Raw genomic sequence first — 22,523 nt, forward strand, 5'->3', positions numbered from 1 at the left:
GCTTGCTCGGTTTGGCTCTGTCTAAATGAAATGGTGGATACTTAGTGCTCATTCATCAATATTTTCAGTTGAGTGGCTGCAGCATATGTGTAGCATTTGGGATGGTCCTGGCAGCGTAGATCTGAGCATGGTCACAGGCTTAGATCCACAGCAGTGTTTACTGTAGAGAAGAGCACACTTCAGCCTCGTTGTTGTTAAACAAAGTGTTCAGTGCTTTTTCTAAGCTGCTACATCAACCTTCCCTGAAGGGCATCACACCTGGGGGCTAAGCTCTGCACAGACTGGAGCAAAGCCCCAGCAGAAGCCCTTGGTCTTGGAGCATCCCAGTCCTTTAAATCCAGAGTCTGGGAGAAAAATCCTGACTAATCTCTAATATGCTTATTGTTTCCAAAAGAAAATAAGAAGGGGAAACAGTAACAATCTGCATTTGTCCAGCACTTTGAGTGTATTTTAAAACAATGCTCTGAATCTCTAGCACTTTTGAAATGTCTGGTTGTCTGTTGATGGAGCAGGCAAGGGTTAAACCTGACCAGGTTTGCTCTGTGTGCCAGTCACAGCACTGCATCCCAGCAGATCTGGATCTGTAATTGGTTTTGTGGGTCCTAATTGCTGACTGTTGCACAGTCACCGGTAGCTGAAGTTTAGTCTCTGAATAGGAGAGTGCCCACTACCTAGGTCTGACTCCGTTTCTAACAGCAACTTGTGCAATAAAACCATTTTTTTCTACAGCCAGGAAGCTGTCATTATAGGTAGGAAGTAACTGGAAAACTTGAGATTTCCACTCAGCAGAAGACAAAAACATGGCTACATGCCCAGTGATTTCAAATGTTGCCTTGTCAGAAACAAAATGGTTTGCTTTGAGTCTGAAATTCCCTTTCTGTAGCATTTATTCAAACCCCTGGTTAGTGTTCTCCACAAGGCATCCACATCGAGCTCCACATGCAGATTGGAGGTGGTTATAGGTGCAGTGGAACTCAGCTGTTCTCAGTCCAGAGTGAAAGCACATCAATAATGGAAGAGAAAAATCCTGAACTTTAGATATCCAGGTTGGGCTTCTGTAATAGAAAGATTTAATTATGCCCTTGGTTGCAGTCATAAGTCAATGCAGGGGGTGTGTGCACAAATGCCATCCCACTCCTCTTGAGTTCCAAAAGGATCTTTGCTTTGGGCTTTTGAGGGGAGGAGACAGTGCAAGGATCCCTATCCCTGTTTTACTGGCAGAGAAGCTGAAGTGGGGTGGGTTCCCTGAGGACCTATCACAGTCTAGAAGACACCCTGGATCTGCAAGCCCTTAGAAAAGTGCTGAGCTGCAAACAAAAGCAGAAGGCAGGAAATACAGAGTGGGGTTTGTGTCACTGATGAGATTTGAGGGTGAAAATCATGCTTCTTGCACAGGACCTCCACGTGCTTTGGGGACAGTGACAGTGCATCAGCCTCTTCTTCGCCATGATGAGGCAATTCTCACCCTGCACATGTCACAGATTTCCCATTCCCTGCTGTGGCAGGGGCTGGAGCTGGCAGGGGTGGAAGTGCAGCTTTGTCACAGCAGCTGAACTGTACAGCGTGCTGGAGCTGAGGAGGGAAATGCTAGAAAGGAGGAGGAATATAGCAGCCTTGTGCCTGGCCTGCAACTGGGGAGGAACCAGTGTCCCATGCTGCATATCCATATGGACAGACATACACAGTTTGTTCTGCTTGCACTCCCAAGATGATGAGCTACAAGCCAACCCCAGTCCAGGCAACACGAACTTTGTGCTGTCTGTTCAACACTACTCAAGTGCAGCACTGCAAAGAAGCCATGGCAGCTGCATCTGTCCATATAGATATAGCCCCTCCAGCCTACTGTAAAGGCCTCTGAAGGTAAGAGCAATCCTTCCTCCAAACTGAGCAGTCTTTGCCTTGTCATACTCTCAGGGTGGGAGGGAGGAAAGGGGTACACCAGTCCATAGGTATGTAAGCTGTAGAGCTTGCTGTTGTTCTGTGCTTCCTGTAGCAGAAAGAGTATGCACCTTGTCCAGATTACCTCTACCTTCCTTGTTCCTCCCAGAAATCACCTGCTAAGAAGCTAACTAATGCACTTAGCAAGTCTTTAAGCTGTGCTTCCAGCCGTGAACCTTTGCACCCAATGTTCCCTGACCAGCCTGAAAAACCTCTAAACCTGGCTCATATTGTGTAAGTATCTGTGTGCTGCAGAGAAAGTAAGCTTTCTTGTAGGAGTTGCTTACACCAGTGTAGATGCTGTAGCTCTGAACAAAACAGGAGTCAGCTGTGGCCTATCAAGCTCAATGCATCACAAGTGCAAATTGGCTGAGGGGGGTATCTGGTATAAAAGTGTTCTCCTGGTGTGACTTCACTGGAAATGTCAGTGGGCTGTGACCAAATACTGGGACACAATGTTGGTATGCCCTCATTCTTCTCAAGAGATATTGATGGAATTACTGGGAGCTTCAGCACTTTGGGATGTGTTCCTGCTGAGAACATCAGTTTTGTCACCTAGAGACTCAGCATCAGTGGATCACAGCTCTGCCTTGACACAAGGTACCAGGGAAAGGTGAGGCCTGACCAATTTTGTTGAAACCAGTGTCAGGCTCCTTGGTGACTTTAGAGGAGCTGTGGCTTCAACCCAACCCTGAAGAGTGATATGAGTCTGTTATTCTTTATATTTGCATAAAGTAGCTTCTGTCACTGTGGGGCTTTTTTTGTGTGCAGGACTCAAGAAACTCAAAGCAGAGAGAAAATGCATTTGTGCAGGATGGGGAAGTTATCACTTTGGATTTCATTTTTCTGAAGCATGCCCACCATCCATGGTGCAAATGGCTCAGATTTTCTCATTTATCAGTTTGGTTTACCTTTGCTTCCTGAGTCCTTTAAAAAGAAAAGTTACATTGTCCATAGAGTTGAGGGGAAAACCAAGACACTGATTGGAAGAAAGTGACAAGAAATTAACTTGTGAAAATCATTTCTCTTATTCTGATGTATTCTTAACAAAATATCTTTCTTAACCATCTTCCCAGGGAGGATTCCAGGCAGCAGCCATTAAGACTGTGTTTGCCTGCTGCAGATCTGTGTTACTGGCTGCTGGAACTGTTCCAGCCTGTGATTGTTGCACCTATTTACTTTTGTCAGTGCTGAATGTTTGCATGTAGTAGCCTGAAGGGCAAGTGCACACCAGCCACTGTGGGCTGTGTGGCAGCTGAGAGTTCACCTAACCTACCTGACATTGAAAGGATAAACCATGTTGATGGTCCTCCTCATGTTGTTGTAGCAGAATTTTTTCAGGGCATAAGAGAGTCTTCTGCTTTTCAGACACAAGGTGTCTCTGGCAGATACCCAGTGCCAAATCCCTGTTGCATTCAACTGTCAGTTAAAATCCTTGCACCCCTTTGTGGTGGACAATGGGAGGATTTTGTTCTTTGGAAGAAATCATCTGGAGTTGGATCTGCTGAGCTGCCCCACTGCTGTGCATGGTATAAAAGCCTGGCTCTGCTGGCAAGGCAGCGGCAATTTCACAGTGCAGATTTTGGCCATCCTTAAGAGAACTGGAAGGAGACACAGAGGATCAAACTGAAAGAGAAGCCTCTGTTCCCTGTTGCCTGGAGGCCCTTGAAGGCCTAAGGGTATGTCAGAAGATGATGGGCAGTGAAAACTGGGCTGCTGTGAATGGATTAAATGTGTTTAGGCAAGGCAAGGGGAAGGTAGCATAACTGAGTGGAGTCTGTTCAAAATCTTTCCTGTGGAATTAACACCTTCCCTTCTTTCTAACTGTACAGACATAATTTAGAGTGATTGGATGTGAGAACAAACCACCATCTATTTTGTTTTATGATAGGATTCCTCTTTATTCATAGATTGAGGGTGATATAACTTGCAGATATATTTTGGCTATAATGACACACGAGTGAAAAACCTGCAAGTTGTGGAGGTAGCATGATCTACAGCATAATGCACATAAATTAGCTGAGGGGAGAGAGGTGCTCTGGTTCCTCATGGAGAATATCTTCTCACCAATGTGACTTTTATTTTTAAGTATAATGGAAGTTGAGTGAAACAGCTCTGGGCAGGAATCCAGACAATAAGGGTTTTATGTGTGCATTAAATAGAAGGATTTTGGCAACAAAACAGTATCCTTTTCTTAGCTGCTAGCTTAAATGGGGACAAGGACTCTCTGCATTGCTATACAGCCTTTCCTTTCCATCATTCTTCCACCTTTGAGTGGTACCAGACGGAAAGGCTGCATGAGTTTTCCTGATTTACTGGTGCCAAACAACATTTTCAGTTATGGAACCAGCACTTCTAAGGCTTGTCTAGAAAGATGGTTATCAAGGTGTCATTAACCTAATGGAGCAACTTCCCCCCACCAATGGAGGGCTCTTTTTCCCTTTCTATACAAAAGAGATGCCGGAGTGCAGAGATGGCACATGGCATGGCCAGTGCATCTTGGAGCTGCTTTTCAAATGCATTCTTCCATCTAAGCCTGTGAGAGTATTATTTTTGATATCAGTGTGAAGAGCGTGGAGCACTTTGGAAAGTTCCTCTGATTTAATTGGGTTTATTACTGTGGGTGTGTTATGCCATAACAAGCATTTGTTACACAGCATACTGCAATGGTATTTTCTCTTTCCTTGTGGAAGGTTGATTTGAGCATCATCATCTCCCTTTTGTCAGGAAGATTAACCATTCAACTTCCAGAAGCATAGAAACAACCTCAGAATGATGTTTGCTTTTCCATAAAGTCTGCTGCTCTTCCCAGGCCACTTCAGACAACTCTGTATGGATGTTTGAACATCTACTTGATGTTCTAGCTGAACCTGAGGAATGTGGCAGTGGGCAGCAGCCTTTCTTAGAAACTTGGCTTGGGAAAGCTCAGATTTGTTCAATGTATTTTATTCATATAAAAAAAACCCTGGCAAATTAATGCTAATCACAAAACCTTAGCAAAGCCTTGGAGTTTACAGACATTGGTAGAGGAGAGTAACTCTGCCTGTGTAAACAGATCAATGACCTTTTCTGTGTAGAGGCTTCTGTGCTTTTTGCAGAATCAGGGTTGTAAGAATGGAGTACATCCAATGCACTACTTAAAGCACATACATATTAAGCTGACAGTTTAATTAATGATCTCTTTTCCATTTCATTTTGGCTGCAAAAGAGATACTTGGTGAGTATTTTTCTTCTTTAGTACCCTTACTGGAGGAAGCAGCTTAGCAAAACTGTGATAGTATCGTTATTGCCAATGCTTTTTTATCAGAGCCAAATAAACAGTTGTCTTTGAATACAGAGACAGTGACAGGGAAGAGCTTTACTGGGGGTTAGAAACTTTCTCTTCCACCCCTATTTTGAGAGAAAGCTTAGAGAAGACATAACCCTGAAGTGTGTATGTGGTCATCTGCTGCAATCTGTGGGTTTGCCACGGGAATGCTGTGCCTCCTTCTCTGAGACAGTGTCGAGCACCAGCCTCTCCTCCCTTCTCCTCTGCTGTTTAGAACACCACTGCCCAGGACTAGACTTACCTTTCAGAAACCCCATCCTGTGCCCAGTTAGTTTGTCAGTGTGATCACTGGCCAGTGATTGCTTTGAGAAAAGCACAAATGCAGCACTCACATGTAGTCTGTGTGATGCAGTTGGTGTGAACTATTTATCCTACACCGAATACCAGTTTACAATTCCCAGGCAACAAATTACCAGTTGCTTACTCATTGAATAAAATCAGTGTCTAAGTCTTCTCTTGAAGTTCACATTCAGATCTCTGTATTTCAAGACTCCTACCACAGCCACTTTGTGGCTCTGATCATGGCCTCATCCAAGCTCTTCCTAGCTCTGATGGAGTCCATGAAAAGCACCACTAAACACTTCTCTGTAAGTGCATAGGGTGTTCGGTGCTGCTTCTCAGATTCACAGCTGGCCAAAACTGGAGATTTTCACGTGGGTCTGTAGGTGCAGGGTTAGGCTGAAACTCTATTTGCACATGAATGAGTAACATGCCAAATCCTACAGCTTTCTGTTCCCAGTTTTGAACTTAGTGAAATTGTTGTGGTGATGTTGTCACAAGGAACCCACTAGGACTTGTCAAAGACTGCATTTATTCTTGTTTCTAACCGTTACAAAGTCAGAGAGAAAACAGGCAGCACTGGTTCGCTGCTGTGCAGAACTGGCTCTGCTTCTTTCTTACAAATGGCTTGGGTGACCTGTTGTCTTACCCACTTGGAGCCCTGGAGTGACTCTTTTGCAGATGGCCACTAGCTTTTGATTTGCATACCTGCAGAGTTCAGAAAGCAAATCAGATCTTTCACACAGCCTAAAGGAGATGTTAACCAACTTGAAAGTTAAGCAAGTTGAAGTCTGAATTATATGTGGCTTCAGGTTCTGCTCGTATCTGATTGAAACCCCTATGAGTTTAATAACATCTTTCTTAGTTTTTCCAGAGTGTCTATGTATCTTTTGCCCAGTCTTGCATAAGAACCCCATTAAGAAGGGGAAATTTCTCCTTAAGGGGGGGGGGGGGGGGGGGAGGAATTATGCACAAAATATTTTTTAAGGGCAGACAATAAAAGGAATGAGAGGAAATAGTCCTTTTCATTTCAACTTAGTAAGAGCAGGAAATAAAGAATGTAATAAGAAGATCATTGTTATTAATGGATCCTCTTAAACCAGCTACTTCTTTTACATTTTCAGTTGGAGGTTTGATATACCAGTTGAAAAGCTTTGCAGTTAAACCAGTAGTGTACTCCATATATTTTATGGGGCACTGAAAGCTATGAGTACACTGTGGTCACTATGTGAATGTCACTATGGAGCTTAGTCCTGGGAATAACCTCATGAAGAGATGTAGAATTTATTGGCATTTACTCCCTGCAAGCCTCCATGGTGCCACAGGGAACCTGCTGCCAGTGCTCAGCCTAACTGGTTGGAAGCAGTGACTACACTGTGGACTACAGGCTCTGGAAAGGAAAAAAGGCATAGTGGTTGTGTTGCTAAGGCAGGGAAAAACAGCAAGCAAGTTGCTTAAAACTCACCTCAGCACACACAAAAGCATTGTTTCTTCCCAGGCCTCAGTAATAGTGTCATTTGACCAACTTCTAGTTAAAAACACAGCATCTTTAATTTGGAACTATTGCTATTTAAAGCAGAAGATACTGCTAGCAGAGTTACTTTAACAAGAAGCACTTGTAATTGTTTGTAAATACTGGTGCTGATGAGTTTTGTTGTGTGCAAAATTAATACAGCTGGATACTTTGCCTCCTTCTAGGCCCCCTCGACCTGTAACCAGCATGAATGACACACTCTTCTCCCACTCTGTTCCCTCAGGAAGTCCTTTTGCAAACAGAAGGTGAGTTCTTGTCTTAATTTATGTTAAACCATTGTATGAGAGTGGTGGGGGAGGCTTCAATTTGCAGTTCCCCCCAGAAGAAAAGCAAATCCAAAAGAAAATCAGCAGCCATGAGCAGAGCGATGCCTTGGTTGGTTTGGGCTGATACTGAGGTATCTGGATGGACAGCGGGTGTCAGGGCACCCTGAGCTCCTCACAACAGAGCACAGAGCTCTGGCACTCACTTCAACCATAACATCCCACTGAATGTGCTGACATACAGCCCAGGCACCCTCCCATAGGGGCTGTTGGTGAGAAGCCATTTTGTATCAGCACTGTGACTGGGACATGCCATTGCCTCCTGCCTGCATCCTGCTTGAAGATATGATGTGAACAAGAAAGAAATGTGTTCATAATTGCAAGATCTAGCAAGACACCCTTTGCTCCTGTTAGACCACTTAGATTTTCATTCAAGACTAGAATTGAGAGAGAGTAGAATTGGCACCTGGTGAACTTCAGCAAGCACACCAGGAAAGAGTGGTCAGAAGCATGAATCCCAGGAGAAGGTGCTTGCAGCTGGGGGCACATTTTGGCTCATGCCTCCAAAACGTGTGTGAAGCATTTGCTGGCTGTTTCACCTCATCTGTGTAAGCCTTCCAGTGCACATAGATGAGAAGGTGGCAGAAAAATAACTCCCTGCTCTACTGGGGAAGATGAGTGGTATGTCTTCCTTGGGTGCCTTTTGTTGCTTGGTTCCTGCTGTACATGTCAGTGCTTCATGGTCCCGAATAACCAAACACAGCCTCTGAGTGTGCATGGCTATGTTTTTTAACACCCAAACCACACCTGCAGTGTACCACACTACAGTGTCAGAGTAAAGATGCTTCACTACTCCTTTGATTGATGAAATGTATTACCAGGAGCTATAACTGGAAGCTCTCAGTGTTATCTTAGCTGGGTGTGACTGAGATGCTTTCTGAAAGCCATTCCCAGCGCGGCACCCAAGACAGATCTGTTGCCTGTACAGATAGTGAGACTGCAAATAAATACTCATTTCTGTGGTTGGAGTATATGGAATTGTATGTGCCAGGGCAAGGCAGGATATCCTATTTGTGGCCTCTGCAGGGCAGGTCATTTTGAGCAAAGATCTTTACGAGCTTCTGTTTATCCCCAAGAAGTCCCTGCGCTCATTCAGCAAAAGTTTGCTTTGCCACGTAGACCAGAGGCTTGCAGTAATAATCACAGCACTATTTACTGTGCCATTTGTTTTACTTTACACATGAAAAAATAATGATTATTTTACTTTTGTGATCCTTAGTAATTCAGCTGACTGCCTTAAGCTATCAGCATTAAGTGGATGTGGTCCCTGAACCATTAGAATTCCTTTCCTCCTAGAGGACGAATTCCTTGATGGAGAATCTCCTAAATGCAGGAGACCATAAACTCCTCACCATAGGTGCCCAGACTTCCTTCTGAGCACGATGTCCTTACCCAGCAAAGAGTCTCCATGATGCAACAGCCAATTCTGGCTCATTTTAGAATGAACACCTATGTAAAGCAATTGCACTGATTGTGTGTTTAAAAAAAATCAGTGTAACTTTCCCTAGCAGGATTTTAAATGTTTGTTTGACAGCTTATTCTCATTGTTTTGCTTTTAAACCCTTCTAAATTTAATTTGTAGCCTTTTGTTTGCAAGAAAAAAAGCACCCTCCAGACTGTCAAGTCGGTATCCTTGCTAAATGCTTGCAAATTGCATGTATTGTAACGAGCCCAGTCTGCTCTCTGGGTGTGATTTTTTGGGGGGGGCTATTAACAAGGTTTCATTGTTTGAATCATTCAGGTTACTTGGGGGTGTGAGTGCAGCTAGTCCTGTGGCTGATGAGCATTCTCTTATAAAGCTGTATGTAAATCAGCTTCACAACAACTCACGGTCAGTATGAGCGCACTAACCCACTAATGACTGTAGTTGTGTAGCTCCTGCCCTTGATCATTAGCCACTCTGCTAAACTACTAAAGATACTCTTTAAGGAAGGCTCTGCTGGGCTGGAGGGTTTCTGCGGCTCTAATTAGTCTTTTGAATAGACTTCCTGCTGGCTGTGGGCTCTGCCAACTTCCCTTGCTTCTGCACAGCACAGACCTTTCCTTTTAGCCTTTCACGTAGGATTAATATTAATGGATCTGGAGGAAATTGGAAACGCTGGCTTGGAAAACCGGGAAAATAACCTTTCTGATTTCATCGTTGGGGTGTTCCTTGCCTGCTGCATTCATGACTGGGCAACGAAAGAGGCTCACAAAGAGCCTGGAAGCAGCTCCATGTCTCCCAGTCAGCCTCCTCTGCGCAGCTCTCGCTGCTGGTGGTCACCGCTCGGCAGTTAGCGCCGGGCGCCGGACCCCTGCCCCAGATCCCTTGGCTCTGCTTTGCGGTGCCCACAGAAGAGGCAAATCTAAATCCTACTGAAGCTAGGGAAGACTCCCCATTTATGTAGTGAGCAGTGGATGTAGACTGATGCCTCTGGTTGCTGCAGCCTGTTTCCAGCACTCCCTCTCATAGAATCAATAAGGTTGAAAAAGACCTCAAGGATCATCAAGTCCAACCTGTCACCCAACACCTCATGACTACTAGACCATGGCACCAAGTGCCACATCCAATCCCTTTTTGAACACCTCCAGGGATGGTGACTCCACCACCTCCCTGGGCAGCACATTCCAATGGCTAACAACTCCCTCTGTGAAGAACTTTCTCCTCACCTCCAGCCTAAACTTCCCCTGGCACAGCTTGAGACCATCTTAGTGACCTCAAGGAAGAGCCTATTTCCATTCTGGATAAATGCAGTTGGATAAGAACACTTTCCCCATCTTTTTTTCTTTACTGGGGAGTGTAATGACCTTTCTTTTTTTGATTAATCCCTGAGCATTACCGATAATTCAGCAAGAAAGTACAGAGACCAAGGTACTTCTCTGCTGAATGCCAAGTTCTTCATTCTGTGCTAGACTAATAACAGTACCTTCATTCATTCTTTTAGGTTTTACTATCATTATTACCCTGGGAAAATCAGGCCTCGTTAGTGGAAGCTCATCCTCATACATCAGAGAAACAGACTATGACAGTTCTGTTTGCAGCAGTGCTGATTTCATATTAAATGCTCTGTGATTCATGTTATAGTAAAAATGGTACCAGCTCAGGGTGCAATGTCTAGCTGGATGTAATCGATGCTAAAAGCTCTGCTGGCTGAGCTTTCACTGCAGATGACTTATGGTTACTTTCATTTGTGTTGCAACCTAGTCCAGAGGTTTCAGATAGCCTTACAGAAAGGTTTTTTTCTGTAATTAGAATGTTTATGCAAAGGAGAATTGGCACAGACTGTCATTTGTGGCTTTCCCATGGTACTTAGTTCAGCTAGTTGAGCTCACAGAAGAACATTACCGTTGGCAACCAGTTGCTCCTTGTAGCAGGGAATGGAGTGGAGTGGAGTGGAATGGAGTGGAGTGGAGTGGAATGGAATGAAGTGGAATGGAGTGGAGTGGAATAGACCAGACCAGGTTGGAAGATGCCTTCAAGATCATCACATCCAACCCATCATCCAACACCATCTAATCAACTAAACCATGGCACTAAGCACCCCATCAAGTCTCCTCCTAAATACCTCCAGTGAATTCAGCACACATTCTGCTGCTGGAAATGCATATGGCCTCCTGAGTTCAGCACAGTATCACCTTCAGTTCTGGATTAATGGATGAAATGTAAATAGAGTGACAAATGGTGAGGAGCATCCGAAAGGAGATTGAACATTATATTGCCCTTTGCAGATTAATTGAGTCTGAAGCACCAGTCTTGGGTGAATATACAATTACTCTGAAGCCCAAAGGAGGTCAGATTCAGGCTTTTCCTGAGATGCTTCTCAGTTTCTTCAAGCCCCTTCAGAATCAAAATCCCTTAAAATTTCTCTGCTTGTTTTCTTCATCAAAATCCCTTAAAATTTCTCTGCTTGTGTTCCTCATTTTGACCCACCATTGTCCATGGCAGCTTTCATGAGGTTAGAGACATCTTCCTTCCAAATCTATACAGTGTGCAAGTTGATATCAGCAATATGCTCTGTACAGCTCAAGAACAACTTTAAAGCAATTATGTTGGGAAAAAAAGAAACAAAGGATCTGTGATCTTCTCCCAAATACCACATCACAGTCATTTGCTGCATTGAGCTAATTAACCACAAGTCCTGTAATGGTTTTACTGTAGCTAATATTTAGGTTTAAATCTCACATTTGGTTTTGTGATCTCTGATGACCTTCAGGGCAGCAGAAGAAGGGAATACTGCTGCAGAGTAGATAATGCTCTTGTAACCCTAGTGAGCTGGATGTGTTGTGTCAAAACAGGTAAATGGAGCATTATGGAAAAGTCTTTGTAGTCAGGAGGAATAACTTTATACCCTGAATTAATCTTTTCTTCCTTGGATTCTTTTGTTTCCCAGCTGCAGTCTGTTAGTGTTGCCTTAAAGTACATAGCTACCTTAGTAATGGGTACAGTCTCTTTCTCTTTCTTGATAAAAATCTTCCTTAAGCCATTGTATTACAGGGCCAAGGTGGGGTAAGATGAAACAGAATGGTTTTCCTTGCATTTTTCTCAGCCCTCCCACACAGCTAACACACTTAATTCTTGTAAAGGAGTAATAAACTGGAATGAATGGAGTGATGCAGCAAATCCTGCTGAACTTGAAATTACTTGACACTTCTGCTGTAGATAGAAAGAATGCACTGTAATATCAAATGCATATAAGCCAAGGAGGAATTGAGTCTTACTTAATGTTAAGACCGAGTAGCTGGTGCCTTTTTTGTACTCCACATAAAAGCTAATAAGAATTGGATATCCTGCCTGGGTGCAGCAAGAGATTAGGCCAAATTTCTGGACAACATCTAACTTTGGAGCAAAGCATACTGGCTGCTGCTGTTGATCGTAGAATCAATGAGGTTGGAAAAGACCTCAAAGATCATCAAGTCCAACCTGTCACCCAACACCTCATGACTACTAAACCATGGCACCAAGTGCCACATCCAATCTCCTCTTGAACACCTCCAGGGATGGTGACTCCACCACCTCCCTGGGCAGCACATTCCAATGGCTAACAACTCTCTCGGTGAAGAACTTTCTCCTTACCTCCAGCCTAAACTTCCCCTGGTGCAGCTTGAGACTGTGTCCTCTTGTTCTGGTGCTGCTTGCCTGGGAGAAGAGACCAACCCCCACAGGGCTATAACCTCTTTTCAGGTAGTTGTAGAGAGCAATAAGGTCTCCTCTGAGCCTCCTCTCCTCCAGGCTAAACAATCCCAGCTCCCTCAGCCTCTCCTCATAGGCAGTAGCTCCTCATGTTTCTCTCTCTCTCTAAGCATGTGGTGGACTTGGACTACATGTTGCCTTGATATGTTGTTTTCAGAACAGGATGAGACTCCTCCTTTATTTCATCAGCAATATTCCACCTGCTAAAGGAGAGGTTCATAGGTCTGATTTTTTTAGTAGCCAGGCAGACACTAATAACTTAGCAATGTTAGGTCTGCATCTTTAGACACCTGATCTGAGTTGGAGGGTTTGTCTCTTAATTTGGATGGTGAAGCATTCATTGGCATCTTACAAAATGTTCTGGCTTTATGGGAATAGATTGCTTAAAATTCTGTTCCAACTGGTAGGACCACCCAGAGAAGCTCACAGTGGCCAAAATTTTGGTGAATGTATGGCAGATATAGGAAGAGGTGGAAGAGTAAGGACAAATCTCAGCTCCTCCAAATGAAGGAAGATTGAAGGCAGAGACAGGGACAAAGATTGAAGGGATTTGTGAGAGACAGCCTGACCTTGGTATCCAAAGATATTGAAATTATGAAAGAATTAGTAAGCACCTGGAGGATAATAAACCAGTGAGCAACAACCAGCATGGATTTGTCAAGAACAAAGTACATCAAACCAAACTAATGTGTTTTATTGACAGGATAACTGATCCAGTGGGTAAAAAAGAAGCGGCAGATAAGAAGCAGGTGGAGCTCAGAAGGACTTTTGACACGGTCCCAGGTGGTGCAGAAGTACACAAAGGAAAGAGGGATTAGAGAAAACTATTAAAGAATTTAGAATCAGTAATTACATTTTCAGAAGTTTGCTGTTGTTCTAAGAGGAGGATGTATCCAGCTGGGATTCTCAAAGGTTAAGTCAGACACTATGCTCTACTCTCTGTAGTGCCCTAGTGGGAGCAGTAGAGTGAGTGTATGCACTTTGTAGGCGGTACAAATACTTATAGGAAGGAGTACTGTAAGAGTGGTTTCTAAATGACCTCAGTTGAAATGGTTGTAATTGATGTCCAAAAGATCTGAAATCAGTTATCAGTAATTGTAAGTGAAGAGTGCTGTAGGAAGGAAGCAAATAATCAAAGATGGAGCATGATTGGATAGACCAAAATACCTCAGCAGAGGACCTAGCCATTGCTGTTTGCCATGAACTAATGGAAGTCAGCAATATGATTGTTAGATTGCATCTGACCCTGGGACATCATGCAGAAAGCCATTCAAACTCATTCCCTGGAGGAGGCGACCCCTGCCTGCAGGTTTGCACCCACTGTAGGGCAGCAGCATGGGGAAAAATATCCTGGCACAATCTGGAGAGACACCCAAGCATCAAAAAAACTTAGAAAACTACTCCTAAGAAGAGCTTGGAAGATGCAAGTTTGCTTAGTCCATCAAGAAGGAAATGGACATTGCTAGACATGATAATCAGTTACTCAGTGGGTGATGTTTGCTTGCCTGTCCCTCAACATTGCTTTTGGAGGATAGGAGAGGAGAACTTAGTCTGGTAGAGGGAACATCACACTGCACTATTAGAAAACAAAGCCCAGAGTCTCCCCTGGGGTCTTTAGTCTCCTATTGTACAATATATTTATCTTAAAGAGCCAAAAATTGCATTTATGACTGAAACAGCTCACCCTGTACCCCTTGAATGCATTTTCCTTCTGTAACTGGAAAGAAATGATGGGTGGGAAACACGTCCTTCTAGATGGCATCTGCATGGGCATTGCTAGCAGAAGTGCAACACATAAGCAGCCTGGTGATGGGCATAAAATGTGCAGCAGGTGCTTTTCATTGCTATGCAGTGCAGCATTCATTCAGCTGTCTTCCAGCTGTATTACAAATCAATAGGGCTGAGCTTCTTAGCACACCCTTCAGTGCCATCCTTTTCAGTACCCTGCAGCCAAGCTTGACCTCCCAGAGGAGTGCAGCAGCAGACCACTCACCTGAAAGAATTCCTTCTTTGTCCTAATGTTGAAGGGTTTGATCTTCAGCCCCTCAGAGCCACATCTGCTCAGCTTTATCTGTGTCCTGTTTGTGCAATAGGGTGCAGAGGTGCGTGCAGGCTCACACACCCACCTCTTGATCAAAGACATTTACAGGCTTTGTAGCCAAACCAGGGGGGGGAAAAAGTGAAGGTGAATAGGTTTGGAAAAGAAGAAAGTAAAATGTGGGTTTGTTTTGCTTTGTTTGTTTTGTTGGTTTGGGTAATTATTTTTTTTAACCAAAAATGCTGCAGTGTGAAAGAAGAACTTAAAATTGCAACCTCTGCCTTTTTAGCCAGTGTTGTTCTGTTCACATGGGTGGTTTGGCATTGGGAAAGATGCAGTTACTGCACTCATTGAGTAGTGTGATTAGGTGAGAAAGTGGGATTGGTGAACTGGGTGTTTCGTAATATCAACAGAAGAACAGTACTTGTGAACATTAAACTGGTGTGTCTCATGAGTGCATCTAGATAAACACATTCCCATAGGTTATTGGAACTGTCTGATGGCAAATGTAGAGAAAAGCAGTTCAGCTGGGAGGGTGAAGCTTCCCCAGCGTGAGAGCTGCATTCAAAGTGATATTTGTTTGAGACTCCACCTGGAAACTACACAAGCCTCCAGCTCTCCATTTGTGAGAGAAGCACGTTTTTGTTTGGCTTTTCTGTGCTGAAGGCTTTTAGAGTTTGCTTTTGGAGAGCAGGAGGGAAAACTCTTAATTCCTGACTTTGCATCTCCTCAAGACTTCCAACGTGTCTTCAAAGCTTCTGTTGCTACTTTCATTCAGTCCAGGGCACTTGAATGAGTTTCTCCAAACTGTGTTCTGTAATGAATTTCAGACATGGCTGTTTGCACTCCTCTTAGTTTTCCTGTCTTATTAACTAGCTCTCCTTCCAAGAATACTGAAGTAGAGCAGAGCAAACATCTGGCTAGGGCTGCTCCAGCTTTCTTGAAGGGCAAAGGGTAAGTTGAAGAGAGAGTATGTTCCTAGCTTGCATTAATACAGCTAAACCAAACCCTTTTCCTCAGTTCCTCTCCTTTTTAATGTATTCTCTAAACATCTTTCCTGAGAAAACCATGATAACCAATTAACCCAGCCATCTAAGTAGAGCATGTTTAAATAGATGTATCTGTACCTGGATGCATGAGGTCTTGCTCAGGCACTACCAAGCAAATCCAGCTTGTGATCTCAGTGTGTTAATCACGTGTGTAACATAGGTGTGTTTAATATATACACACACTGCATGGTGCATCAAAGCAAATAGTGCTAACCTCTGAAATAAATGCTACTGTACAGCTCCAGTCCCTGGCCCAATCTGACACCTCACTGATTTCTGAGGCTGGCTCTGTAATGAGTAGGACTCTGCCATCCTAATCCAGGAAATACTCAACCTATACATTACAGTAATAACAAAATAATCTCTGTGCTTGGTTTTGGTTCGTCCTTTTTGCTCTAAGAACGCTTAAGTATTGGTTCCTACACTCCCATTTCACAATCTTACTTGCTCCTGCTTTCTCTGTTTACTTCCCTCTGTCTGTCTGGACACCCCTCTCCCCCAACCCTGTTGCAGGTTGCAGTACAGCCTTGATGTTGCAGACAGGCTGGCTGATGAACATGTTCTCATCGGGTTGTATGTCAACATGCTGCAGAGCAGCCCCGCACGGTTAGTGCAGCTTTGCCACCTCTGGGGAACCCAGCCAAGGGATGCTGGCCAAATGCTCCCACTCTTCTGGCTGCCAGCTGAAGTAGCTCTTTGTGAGCACCAACCTGAAGGGAGTGCATGTGGAGCATGTCCTCCCAAAGCTGGTGAATCCTGGCAACCATTGTTTCTCTTTCTAGTGATGTTGAGTAGCAAGGTATTGCAAATGATTGCTTAGTGAGCAGTGGCTATCCAGACTCACCTGGGATACTGAATTCTGCTCACTGCAGGGCTTGGTGATGGTTGCTTAGTGAGGGATGGCTATCCAGACTCACCTGGGCTACTGAGCTCTGCTCACTGCAGGGCTTGGTGATGGTTGCTTAGTGAGGAATGGCTATCCAGACTGACCTGGGATACTGAGCTCTGCTCACTGCAGGGCTTGGTGATGGTTGCTTAGTGAGGGATGGCTATCCAGACTGACCTGGGATACTGAGCTCTGCTCACTGCAGGGCTTGGTGATGGTTGCTTAGTGAGGAATGGCTATCCAGAGTGACCTGGGATAACTGAGCTCTGCTCACTGCAGGCCTTGGTGATGGTTGCTTAGTGAGGAATGGCTATCCAGAGTGACCTGGGATAACTGAGTTCTGCTCACTGCAGGCCTTGGTGATGGTTGCTTAGTGAGGAATGGCTATCCAGACTGATAAGGGATAGCTGAGCTCTGCTCACTGCACAACCTAGTGATGGTACAGAAGTCTTCGTAGCCTAATATGATTTTCTTCTGTTTCAAGTGCTTGTATTTGTATTTTGTTGGGGGTTTTTGATTAGTTTAATTCATTTTCACTGCCTACCTTTAATTTTCATCTGCAGTTATTTGATACCTCAACTAGCACAAGTTTTCCACTCCATCCCCCCTCCAGGCTAATAAGCTGCTTCAGGCTTTTTTACAATCCAGTATTCAAGAGCAAATTAAGAAACAGGAGAGGGATTTAACTGATTATTTACAGTAGGTGTATGGGTAGGAAAAGTATCCCTTAATCAGGTGTTTTGATTAGTTTTATCATAAAGTGTCTTTTAGCATGTAGAACTAACACTGGGTGTTTGATGAGGTTCATCTTTAGTGTCTGATTCTAAAAAAAGGCACTTTAACTGCAGATAGTTGGGGTTTTTTCCACACAAGATAGAGATTTTGCCTAGTTTGGGACACTAATTCCACATATTCTGGTCTTCTTCCATAGAAGTGCAGAAGAAAATAAAGTATATTACAAGCAGGAGGTTATTTGTTGTTCCATAGAAAGTTGGGGTTTTCTGCTTCATTATTTGGTGTTACACTGTGTAGTGCTGTGCTGAGTCCTGGTTCTTTACTACCAATTGCTGTGCTGTTCTATGGCCTTACTAAAAAATGGTTGTTAAGGGAGTGTGTACAAAACTAACTCCAGCCAGGAGGGCTGGTCTAATCTTCCCTTGAAAGAGGCAAACCATTCAGAGACCCACTGATAACAGAGCATGCACAGACACTTGACTCCCTTGGACAGAGTTGGTTGTTATGATCATAGCCACACACCTGAGTGTTAGTAGCATTTTGGTGGTAAAATCTTGACGATTCTAAAGTAAATGGCAAAGTAACAACAGCAGAGGGCTCAGAGAACATCAGTTTAAAGTGCCTTAAAACAAAGACAACTCTGGAAGTGTCACAGATACACAGTGCTCAAAATACATGTGCTGTTAGGACATAGTTCTTAGAGCCCTGGGGCTTAGAAATCTGCCCTTTAATTTGTCAATACTCTCCACAGTAAATTATGAAGTGAATTATGAAGTGAGGTTTTGTCAAGTAAGAGCACATCATGAAGACCATGATGGTATCTCTATGGAATGGAATGGAATGGAATGGAAGTGAATGGAATGGAATGGAAGTGAATGGAATGGAATGGAATGGAAGTGAATGGAATGGAATAGATGTGAATGGAATGGAATGGAATGGAATGGAATGGAATGGAATGGAATGGAATGGAATGGAATGGAATTGGATTTAATTTAATTGACCAGGTTGGAAGAGACCTTTAGAGATCATCAAGTCCAACCTATCATCCAACACTAATCCACTAAACCATGGCAACAAGCAAAGGTTTCACATGAAACTGACATTTCTGAGCCTTTTCTAACCAGTGGTGATATAAGACCATCAGGGGACAGCCATATCACCTGTTGCAAGTGACTACTGCAGAACAGCTGATTTGACACATCTGAAGCATGAGAAATAGCAAAGATCCTCTGGTGTCCCTCCTTGGTTCACAGACTGTGATATTTTTCATCCTTTGCTATAATTTTGGGATCCTTTTGGGTGGCTTTTTTTCCTGGATCTCCCTTAGACCATAGAATATTGCACAGATCAAGTAAAGAAGTCATCTTAACTGTGTAGGAGATAATAGATATTCCCTCCACATCTGAATGATGATAATTCTGCCAGACCAATTATAAAGTCTTTAACAGGATGGTCTCTAATGGAGAAGCAATGTTAAAAGTGCAGTCTAACTTTTATGGAAAAGAAGGATCAGCAGCAGAATATTTGTATGCCAAATACTCATTTTTCTTTCCAAAGGATGCCTGGAATCATTCTCTGGAGGGTCCCAAATTCTGCACACACATATTCATAATATTTTAAAGCTTGTGTGTGTTCCACTGTGTCACTGTCCATGAAGTTGCTGAAGTAAAACAAGTGAATTATGGCAAGTCAGAACTCTTGGGTTATAAAAGTCCTGGCAGTGGAGGCTACTGCTGCTGTGCATACCTCTGTGCTTAATGATCATGTAAAACAGGTGCACTGCAGAACTGGATTGATTCCAGGCTTTGAAATGTAATTTACAAAGCTTTGGGGCATTCACAGCCCAAATCTGACGTGCTGCCACATCTATTTTATGACATCCACCTACACATTGATACATATCAAAGAGGTTAAAGAAGGAGTAAGAACCAAAAAGCTGCAGGGGCTTGGTTCACTCAGGAAGCTCATGACGTCAGGGGTTAGCTCAAGTCATAGAATCATAGAATCAATAAGGTTGGGAAAGACCTCAAAGATCAAGTCCAACCTGTCACCACAGACCTCATGACTAAACCATGGCACCAAGTGCCATGTCCAATCCCCTCTTGAACACCTCCAGGGATGGGGACTTCACCACCTCCCTGGGCAGCACGTTCCAATGACCAATTACTCTCTCTGGGAAGAACTTTCTCCTCACCTCGAGCCTAAACATCCCCTGGCACAGCTTGAGATTGTGTCTTCTTGTTCTGGTGCTGGTGACTAGGAGAAGAGACCAACCCCCACCTGTCTACAACCTCCTTTCAGGTAGTTGTAGACAGCAATAAGGTCTCTCCTGAGCCTCCTCTTCTCCAGGCTAAGCAACCTCAGCTCCCTCAGTGTCTCCTCACAGGGCTGTGCTCCAGACCTCTTCCCCAGCCTCGTTGCCCTTCTCTGGACACGTTCAAGTGTCTCAATATCCTTCTTAAGAGTCTCAGAGCTGTGCTGCAGATTGTGTTTTGCCAACAAATGGAACCATCATGTATGATTTTTCCAGGATGGATAATACAGTTGCATATTGCTGTAAAGCGGAGAATTGACGCTGAATGCTCGCTGGGTTTGCAGCCATCTGTTAGGATGTGATGTCTCAGTCATTGTGGGAAAATTCAACATTAGCTGTACAGTCATGAAAGTGACCCTTAGTAACCCTTATGACACCTGGTTGGCATAACTGTATGTGTCTGCAGGAGTAGCATGCCCCTGTCTTTCTCTGGGTGACACACCAGGCCGATAAGCATGAGTTAGGTAAAAAGCAGAGCTGTATGGATTTGGGAAAATAGCTTGGATCTTTTCAGAAAGGCAATCACTTAACCCACAGGAGTGTGACTAAGTAGGGGATTTATTTATATATGTAACAGAATAAATGGAATGACCAAAATTAAAAAATCAGTGTTCATCTCTCAGCAGAGGTCTTATGTGCAGTCTGCAGCACAAGCTGAGCTTGCCCAGACCCCCTCTGGGTCTGACTTTTCATACATTTACTGGTTCTCTACACTTCATATTTGTGGTCTCACAGGTCATTGTCAGAATGAGAGTAAGATGGTGTTTGTCTCTTTAGAATCATAGATTTCTATGGTGGGAAGGCACCTCAAGGAGCAGCCAGTTCCAACCCCCCTGCCATGGCCAGGGACACCTCACACTGCATCAGGTTGCTCACAGCCGCATCCAGCCTGGCCTTAAAAACCTCCAAAGATGAGGCTTCTACCACCTCCCTGGGCAACCTGTGCCAGTGTCTCACCACCCTCATGGGGAAAAACTTCCTAACATCCAATTTTAATCTACCTATTCCTAGTTTTGTTCCATTCCCCTTAGTCCTGTCACTACCTGACACGCTAAAACGTCCCTCCCCAGCCTTCCTGTAGGCCCCCTTCAGATACTGGAAGGCCACAATTAGGTCTCCTCGGAGCCTTCTCTTCTCCAGACTGAATAGCCCCAACCCCCTCAGTCTGTCCTCAATTTCCCTTACCTCAGCAAGCCATAGCAAGTCCACATGACTCCCACTTCAATGATCAATGAAGATCAACTGCTACTCATCTTTCAATCATAACTTCTAAATCCCAGTGGATTTAATGAAGCCAACCAAAAGGTGCACAGTACAGTTCCCTGAGGTACCTGGGAGTGTGAGCTCACTGAGAAATTGTGGAGAAACACTTCCTTTTCCTTTTTAAGATGCCAATTCTTTAAAAGCAGGTCTTGCATGAGTGCAGTTCTCATCTGGAAGGCTTCAAGATGTCATTTTTGGCAAAAATAGGAATGAGATGCTCGTGCCTGAAGTAAGCCTTATTTTGAGCAGTATTCTGAATCGTGAGGCTCATTTATCAGCAACCAGCTGCATGCCGTGAAGAGCCCATAGTTAGGGAGGTGTGTGCCTGTCTCCTTTCAGCCAAAACACCAGGCAGTTGCCAGGGGCTAAGAGAAGAGATCAGGCTTGCCTCTCCCTGGCATAGACTGCAGGCTGGCCACACAGCACAGTCTTCTCACCTCTTCTTAGGGGCTTCATTTCTTCTCTCTTGTATATACTGAACCTAATGTAGTAGAGGACTCTAAATCCTAGGATTATCCAGGGACAACTAAGCCCTCTTCAGATTTCATTTTTTGGCAGTTTATTATTTTTAATGGTTCTCTAAATGTTTAGAAATAGTAAATAGATTATTACTGTGTTGCCTCTTTCCTGCTCATCTGACTAAATAATTGCCTCCATTTAAAATAAGAGCTGCTGGCAAGGATTTAACCTGAGAGAAATATTTACCTTTTGTATCCTTAGGGGGAGAAAAAAAAGTAATAAGATGAATTATTTTGAAGGAATTCAGCATATCTGCAGTTTAGTTCTTACACTTGCTGGTCACCATTATGTGATTCTCTGAGATTTTACTCCCAAGTATCAAGAAAGCAGGAATAAAAGAGGAAGTCTGATTCTAAATTCCTAGATCAGTGGTCCCAAACTGTAATCCATAACTACAGATGACTTTATTGACCCCCTGCATTAGCCCTGGCTCCCATTTTCTTGATAAGTCCCCTGCAAAACTGTCCTCAATGTTGTTTTCTGTTGCAAATCTGACAAAGCTTCTGAAGTTTTTCTCAGCAAACATTGAGGTTCCCACTAATCCACTGTCCAGAAAGTAATCACTCTTCTAGGTGATATGACAAAGCTGAGAAGTAAAAACAAATGCTGACTGCTGGTCCTGACCATTTCCCACCCTTCTACAGACAGAGTAGTCTGCAAGTTGCATCTTTCTTGGCCTTGGCCAGGGTGGCAATCTGCTGCTGTTACCCCCTAAGTGAAGGTCCTGCCTGGCTCCTGAAGCTGATCCTTCTAGGGAAGTTACCCTCCCACTTCTGCCCTTTGCTCTGTTAACATCTCCCAGTGATAATTTGGTGACATTTTGCTTCTGGATTCCGTACTGAGGGTGTGTGAGTGGACAGTGTGACAGAGCAGTGTCACTTTGCCCTTGTATTAACTTGTCCTCCCTCCTTCCCTCCACCCCTGCCAGCGTGCTCGACAGCGCAAGCCGCCTGGATGAAGAACACAAGCTGATCGCCAGGTACGCAGCAAGGCTGGCAGCAGAAACTTCTTCATCAGTAAGTGTTTTAATTAAAGGAAGGTACTTTCCTTCTGTCATGTTCCAGGGGCTTGGCAAGATCAGGGAAATTACATCTGACAGTCTTAATGATTAATGGATTCTTTTTCCCTGCGCTTTTCATCCGATGCT

At 43.9% G+C, this 22,523-nt stretch overlaps 1 protein-coding gene across 10 annotated transcripts in view; it reads left to right on the forward strand.

Annotated features, from left to right (window-relative positions):
• Positions 1 to 22,523, forward strand: part of DTNA (dystrobrevin alpha) — a 244,510-nt gene that overhangs the window by 187,397 nt on the left and 34,590 nt on the right. For 8 of the 10 annotated variants that reach the window (XM_068158778.1, XM_068158779.1, XM_068158777.1 and 5 more), the window contains 4 exons: positions 2,048 to 2,172; positions 7,244 to 7,324; positions 9,144 to 9,233; positions 22,305 to 22,392. In XM_068158778.1, coding sequence (XP_068014879.1) covers positions 2,048 to 2,172; positions 7,244 to 7,324; positions 9,144 to 9,233; positions 22,305 to 22,392 — 384 coding nt within the window. Of the gene's footprint in view, positions 1 to 2,047; positions 2,173 to 7,243; positions 7,325 to 9,143; positions 9,234 to 15,486; positions 15,565 to 22,304; positions 22,393 to 22,523 lie in introns of all 10 variants that reach the window. The other 2 variants (XM_068158782.1, XM_068158783.1) reach the window with 2 other exon arrangements.

The sequence above is a fragment of the Melanerpes formicivorus genome, unplaced genomic scaffold, assembly GCF_026170545.1.
Source record: "Melanerpes formicivorus ecotype bairdi unplaced genomic scaffold, bMelFor1.0.p_v2 SCAF_42, whole genome shotgun sequence".
In the NCBI taxonomy this organism is placed as follows: domain Eukaryota; kingdom Metazoa; phylum Chordata; class Aves; order Piciformes; family Picidae; genus Melanerpes; species Melanerpes formicivorus.